The sequence below is a fragment of the Thunnus thynnus genome, chromosome 2 (assembly GCF_963924715.1).
Source record: "Thunnus thynnus chromosome 2, fThuThy2.1, whole genome shotgun sequence".
NCBI lineage: Eukaryota > Metazoa > Chordata > Actinopteri > Scombriformes > Scombridae > Thunnus > Thunnus thynnus.
In genome coordinates, this window is record NC_089518.1 from 40,646,568 (window position 1) to 40,654,067 (window position 7,500).

At 43.2% G+C, this 7,500-nt stretch overlaps 1 protein-coding gene across 3 annotated transcripts in view; it reads left to right on the forward strand.

Moving 5' to 3' along the window:
* LOC137171256 (regulator of G-protein signaling 3-like) overlaps positions 1 to 7,500 on the forward strand; it is a 28,810-nt gene that overhangs the window by 5,164 nt on the left and 16,146 nt on the right. The window contains exons 1-6 of one of the 3 annotated variants that reach the window (XM_067575172.1): positions 1,177 to 1,290; positions 2,819 to 2,924; positions 3,646 to 3,736; positions 5,345 to 5,590; positions 6,983 to 7,022; positions 7,115 to 7,374. In XM_067575172.1, coding sequence (XP_067431273.1) covers positions 1,248 to 1,290; positions 2,819 to 2,924; positions 3,646 to 3,736; positions 5,345 to 5,590; positions 6,983 to 7,022; positions 7,115 to 7,374 — 786 coding nt within the window. In that variant the 5' untranslated portion in view covers positions 1,177 to 1,247. Of the gene's footprint in view, positions 1 to 1,176; positions 1,364 to 2,818; positions 2,925 to 3,645; positions 3,737 to 5,344; positions 5,591 to 6,982; positions 7,023 to 7,114; positions 7,375 to 7,500 lie in introns of those variants that run through there. The other 2 variants (XM_067575178.1, XM_067575163.1) reach the window with 2 other exon arrangements.

Genomic DNA, 7,500 nt, shown 5'->3' on the forward strand with positions numbered 1-7,500 from the left:
CTTTCATATGTTCATGATTTTTGCTTTAATTTGCAGGTTTGGGAGTTAAACCATGGAGCTAACCTCTTATGTTTTATTATCTTCTTTTTTAAGGGGGCGATGGAGTCGAGTGTTATTCGTAATGAGCCTGCAGCTCTATCAACAAGATTATCAATTTGGGAGGAACTAAAGTTAACATAAGAGTCCTCTGTAGTATTGAGACATGGCAGTGAATTCAGTACTGATGGAATTGCTTCCTTAAATTTATCTACAACACTATCAGATAGACATCTAGTGAGGACATTTTGTCTAATGGTGTGTAATCCAGTAATAGGAATTCAAAAGTTATTAAAAAATGATCTGATAAAATAGGATTTTGTGGAAAAATTATTAAATGTTCAATTTCAATCCCATAAGTCAGAACAAGGTGGAGGGTGTGGTTAAGACAGTGAGTGGGATTATTTACACACTGAGAGAAGCCAGTTGAGTCTAATAATGAGATAAATGCAGTACTGAGACTGTCACTATCAACGTCCACATGAATATTAAAATCACCTACTATAATTACTTTATCTGTACTAAGGACTAAGTTTGATAAAAACTCTGAGAATTCAGATAAGAGTTCAGAGTACGGACCAGGAGGACGGTTCACTATAACACATAGAACTGGCTGTAAAGTTTTCCAGGTTGGCTGAGAGACTAAGAACAAGACTTTCAAATGAGTTATAATTGTCACATCTTGCCTGGACTTTGGGTGTTTTTGGTCTTGTGTTGTGTTCTGTGGGGTCTCCTGGTTTTGCACGTCTGTTTAGTCCCTCGGTTCATGGGGGTTTTCTTGTATGGGTTGGGTGGTGGGTTTTGGGGGACTGCGTCATTGGTTCGTTGGGTTGTGTGCTTGGGTTTGTGTTTGTGGTTGGTTTTGGATGGGTTAGTGTAGATGGCATTGAGTTTGTTTTCTGGGTTTTTGTTCTGTTTCCCTTGTGTGTTCATGTGCTCCTCCACACCTGCCCTGTGTTAGCCTCGTCAGCCCTGCCCCGCTCCCTGTGTGTCCTCAGCCAGTCAGCTCCCTGTATGTTCATTCCCTCTCTTGAGTTCTCCACCCATCTCCCCACCTGCACCTCATCTCCTTGTTAGTTCAGTTTCTTTAAGTTCTGGTTTTCTGTTCAGTCTTTGTTGGATCGTTTTGTGTTGCATTCCGGCCTCTGCGTTTGGGTCCACTCCTGCTTCCCCGAGTCTGATAATAATGAAGTTCAGGTCTAGAGTTGATAATGAGGCTGCGACTCCTCCTCCTCGGCCAGTGTCTGGAGGAATGTAAGTATTAATATGACTGGGAGGACTGGATTCATTTAGACTGACATGTTCTTCATGACACAGCCAGGTTTCAGTAAGACAATCAATCAATATGATGATCTGAGATTAAATCGTTTATTAATACGGCTTCAGATGACAGAGATCTAATGTTCAAGAGTCCACATTTAATTCTCTTATTTTGTTGAACTGTTGCAGTGTCGGTGTTTATTTTATTAGATTTCTATGAATGAATCCTCTTCTGTTTACTTTAGATTTAATTGATTTAAGTGGTCGGGGACAGACACAGTCTCTATGTGGTTTTGGGGACAGACACAGTCTCTATGTGGTTTTGGGGGACAGACGCAGTCTCTATGTGGTTTGGGGGACCGACACAGTCTCTATGTGGTTTTGGGGACAGACACAGTCTCTATGTGGTTTTGGGGGACAGACGCAGTCTCTATGTGGTTTGGGGGACCGACACAGTCTCTATGTGGTTTTGGGGACAGACACAGTCTCTATGTGGTTTGGGGGACCGACACAGTCTCTATGTGGTTTTGGGGACAGACGCGGTCTCTATGTGGTTTAGGGGGACAGACGCGGTCTCTATGTGGTTTTGGGGACAGACGCGGTCTCTATGTGGTTTTGGGGACAGACACAGTCTCTATGTGGTTTTGGGGGACAGACACAGTCTCTATGTGGTTTTGGGGACAGACGTGGTCTCTATGTGGTTTTGGGTGGGTAACTGCTCTAATGGAAGCACAGAGAAGCGTGTAGGACTGCAGCCCTGCCTCCTGGTCTCAGCTCTGGGTTGTCATGGTTTTGGTCTACTAATAAACTCAGCCATATTTCTAGATATGAGAGCAGCTCCATCCAGAGTGGGATGTATGCCGTCTCTCCTAACCAGACCAGGTCTTCCCCAGAAAGTCTGCCAGTTATCTATGAAGCCCACATCGTTTGCTGGATGCCACCTCGACAGCCAGCGGTTGAATGATGACATGTGACTATACATGACATCACACACACATGCACACAAACGGAGACTACAGTTAGCAGTGATGTGATTTTGGCTGCAGCTGATATTAAATATTCTTGCATATTTTGTCAAAATTAGAGAATTTAGCATAACTGAATTTTGAAATAAGCTAATGTGGAGCAGAAAAATACTTTGTATAAATAATATGTGTGTTATCAGAATAATCCCATTTATTAACATCATATGCTAACATAGTTATGTCTATAGTGTAAAAAATTATTTGGTGTGTAGTTACTCTGTAAAGGGACAATAACGCATATCTTATTTTATCGTATCCTATTGTATAGTATTGTATATTATTGTTTCGTATCGTATCGTATTGTATCGTATCGTACGTTATTGTATCGTATCGTATTGTATCGTATCGTACGTTATTGTATCATATCACGTATCACTGTTGCTCGTCACCAGTGTTTTCTCTGTAAAACTGAAACTGTTTATGTGAATCTTAACCAACATATTTCCATTTCCTGTTATGTGACCGCTCGGCCTGCTGTGATTGGTCATCTGTTGCAGGTGGTCCAGCCCACCAGTCCGGTCTCCGTCAGGGAGACTCGGTCCTGCAGCTGAACGGACTGCCTGTGGAAACCTGGAAGTGTGTCGACCTGGCCCACGCCATCAGGTAACCCCACCCCAACATGAGCCTAACCCTTTGAGTTGACCCCACCCCCTAAATATGAGCTCACCTATTCAGTGTGAGTCCACCCCTTTGGTATGACCCCGCCCCTTTATCATTCAGTCTGAACCCGCCCCTCAGCCAGACCACGCCCCTTCAGTCTGACTCAACATTTTATTATGAGTTTACTTCCTGTTAGGTGGAGGAAAATGGTCGTCCGGCTCTGTTGGACCTTTCGTTGTCAGCAGCTTCTCTCTGATTGTTCAGACAAACTTTAACAACCAGAGAAGAAAACTTTTCTCATAGTTTCAGTTTAAAATCATCTTCAACTTTTTTGCTTTAACTCGTCATGATGAAGTAAATGGTAGTGGCTGTAGACCAATGATGCCATCTGCGTTGAGACTGATTCCACATAAGCCTCACTTTCACTATGCAGTTCTCCGGGTACAATCTCGATCTATGCCACAAAGAAAGTGCATGAACCACTGAGGAAGAGGAAGATGATAGTGCTTTTGTTTTCCACGGTAGCTATCAGTAGCTATGTCTCATAATAATTTGTTAGGTGGCCAACGGCTTTCTATCGTCTCATTGCTATTTGATAAATGTGAAACATTGCACAAGAAAATGTTTCCACTTTAAAATAATCTGTTTAAGTTTTATTAAATTATTTGGTTGAAACATTTTGGGTTATATTTTCACTTTTTTCATTTAATCACGTCTCTCTCAGGAGTTGTCCCTCTCAGATAGTCTTGGTGGTGTGGAGAGGTTTACCTGAGATCAGGTCTGGATGTGAACCTTTGCTCCGCCCACAGACACAGGTGAGCCTGACACCTGCTGATGATGTCACAACAGGTAGTGACACATGCACTGCAGTACTTTGAGGTACTTGTACTTCATTTGAGTATTTCTGCTACTTTATATTATACGGGAACTTTCTTTTACTTTGAGAACATTAATAATAATAATAATAATAATAATAATAATAATAATAATAATAATAATAATAATAATAATAATATTTATTTATAGAGCACTTTTCAAAACCAGAAAGTGTTTCACAAGGCAATAAAACAGGACAGATACTCATAAACTTTCCTTATATGCCATCAAACTTCTTTTCTATGTGTCTGAACCATTATCATTATCTGCTGTCCCTGTAATCCTAAAGATTCTGGAACAATTTGGTGGGATTTCTGGGTTTAAGCTAAATCTCCAGAAGAGTGAGCTTCTACCCGTGAACTCGTCTGCTGAAGAGATCCAAACTCACTCCTTCCATTTAAACAAATGATCATGGGACTTTGTTACCTGGGCATTTTCATCACCAAGTCATTCTATAACATCTTTTGCAAAAATTTCCTTCCCCATTTGAAAGGTGTAAGATAGATCTGCGTAGGTGGTCTACCCTCCCCTTGTCTCTGGCGGCTCATGTCGCTTTGATCAAGATGGTTGTTTTACTTACGTTCTCATACTTCTTTCAGCATATCCCAGAGTTCATAAGAAAAAACTTTTCAGACTCAACAAAATGATATCATCATTTTTATGGAACAACAAACCAGCCTGTATTAGGAGAACAGTTCTCCAACAAGACTGGTTTAGCCTTGCCCAACTTTATTCAATACTACTGGGCATGCAATATTGAGAAATTGCTTTATTGGGTTAAAGATGAGGTGACTGATAGATGCCCACTTTCGACATGGAGCTGCTTCTCACTGCGCTCTCTTTCATGTTCCAACATAGGTTTGCACTTGGTCTGATAGAGGCATCGTCTGTATCTTTGACCTTTTCAACAGTGAGGTTTTCCTGTCCTTGACTGAACTCTCACTGGCCACCGTTTTCTTTTTTCCCAGATCAGGCACTTTGTCCAGAGGCAGTTCCCTCTTGATCAAAGACATCTCATTTCAGTCATTCATAATTTAATATGCTCTCTAAATGTCTGATGTATCTGTGAACCATAAAAGAACACGGGAGGATGACTTGGGAATGGGATTGCAGGATGACAAATGGAAACACATTTTAAAACTGGTTCATTCTCCTTCCATCTGTTCAAGACATGGCGTTCTTCAGTGCAAGATCCTCATTACACAAATGCTAGATTGGCTAAAATATTCCCTGACATAATATAAGTGATGCCAGCTACAGATGTGAACAAGCGCCCGCCAATCATATCCATATGTCATGGGCCTGCCCAGGTTAAGAGACCTTTGGACTGAAATATTTGAAACCTATCAAAATGTTTTCCTGTAGATCCGAACCCCCTCACAGCTATATTTGGCTATTTTGTTTCTCCTCCCAGCCATAGCAGAAGTCTTACACTGCATTAAACTTGACAGGATCAGGTTCTCTTTAAAAAAAAAAAAAAAAAAAAAGTCTGTTCTGCCTGATGACACTGCCAGCAATAGTGACTCCGCCCCCTCTGTGTCTCCTAGACAACAGGCAGGAAGCTCCTGCCTCACCCCGCCCACAGTAAACATGGCAGCCGCAGACGGGGTCAAGGGTTGGGGCTCAGGTCCAGTCTGGGGGCACTGGGTTCTCTCTGGAGGGACCGGAAGGAGGAGGAAGACCAGGAGCTGACTGACTGCACCCCCCACACCACCACACTCAAGGGCACCCGAGTGACATCATCAAATGGAGACAATTACATCATCCTGTCACCTGTCGACCCCGGAGATCAGGTGAGTCTGAGGAGGTGGGGCCTGGAACCAGAACCTTTCCCCTGAACCAGAACCCTTAACCTGAGTTTTCTGTGTCAGGACACGTCTTATACTGTATGTATGTGCTGCATTCCTGTTCTCACTAAGAACCCTTAGTAAGAACCTTATGTACGTGCTGCATTCCTGTTCTCTTTAAGCTGTAGTTTTTCTTTTTCACACAATTTCTTGTTGCTCAGCAACATTCAGAGTGAAAACAGTCCGGTGTAAAACAATACAGACGCTGTGTTGTTTAAATGAGAAACATCCAGCAGTCCAGTTGGTGTAACAGATTATTGCATTTAAAGTCTGATAATAAAAACTCTGCAGCAGTTTATAAAACTCACAGACTGGATTTTACAACTCCGGGTAGTTATCACGCTGCAGTGAGACCAGCAGTTGAACCTGTCTGTGTCCATGGACCTCAGAGCATAGTATGAATGGAATCACGTGTGCAAGTCCACAGCTGTCCATGGAACACAGAAAGCATTAATTAGCCTTAAGAACACGACTTGGAACTTTTCACCTGAACTAGAACGTAACTGATAACCTTTGACCCAATTTAGAACCCGTCTAAGAAACTAATCTAACCTGGAGTCAGATCAGGTCATGTCAGAACTGAAAACATAAATTTGAACCTATCACTGAACCTAAAATATGACCCAGAACCTTATATAATGCTTTTGAGTTACAACACAATCTAGAACCTTTAAACTGTACTAGAACCCTGAGTCCAACACCGTCATCTTTTCTGAGAACCCTCAGTAAGAACCCTCAGTAAGAACCCTCAGTAAGAACCCTCAGTAAGAACCCTCAGTAAGAACCCTCAGTAAGAACCCTCAGTAAGAACCCTCAGTAAGAACCCTCAGTAAGAACCCTCAGTAAGAACCCTCAGTAAGAACCCTCACTGAGAACCCTGACTAAGAACCCTCAGTAAGAGCCCTCACTAAAACTCTCAGTAAGAACCCTCACTGAGAACCCTGACTAAGAGCCCTCAGTAAGAGCCCTCAGTAAGAGCCCTCAGTAAGAGCCCCCAGTAAGAGCCCCCAGTAAGAGCCCCCAGTAAGAGCCCCCAGTAAGAGCCCCCAGTAAGAGCCCCCAGTAAAAACCCTGACTAAGAACCCTCAGTAAGAACCCTAAGAGCCCTCACTAAAACTCTCAGTAAGAACCCTCACTGAGAACCCTGACTAAGAACCCTGACTAAGAACCCTGACTAAGAGCCCTCAGTAAGAGCCCTCAGTAAGAGCCCCCAGTAAGAGCCCCCAGTAAGAGCCCCCAGTAAGAGCCCCCAGTAAGAACCCTGAGGTTGCATAGAATGCTGAGAACAAACATTGTGAGTCATGATTTGACAGTAAAAACGTTCTCCTTGTCTTTTAGCTCCTTCAGCCGGTTTATCATGACAGGAACGGGACGATTGGTAAAGTGTCTATCCTGAATATTGATCATCTATTCTGAGTATTGATGAGTATATTGATTATAAACTGATAGAATGTGTATGTTGGTCCCCAGGTCGTCTGTACCAGACTCACCCCAGCAGGGGGCAGAACCTCCTCCATGACCCTCGTCCTGCATCGTCACAGCGACTGTTCACCAGCCACACCACCACCATGTCCCCGCCCCCTTCCTCAACCTCCTCCTCCTCAGTCCCACCCAGTAACTATGGAAACTACCAGAACTGCACCATCGTCCAATCACATCTGCCCTGCTCCAGCTACGGAACCTACGTCACCCTGGCACCCAAGACCCTCATCTTCCCTGTCTTTGTCCAGGTCAGAACCTAGAACCTCATGCAGTACCTTTACAACTAACCTAGAACCTCACCCAGAACCCTTACAGCTAACCTAGAGACCTCAACCAGAACCAATTCAAGACCCTAATCTTTGTCCTGGTCAGAG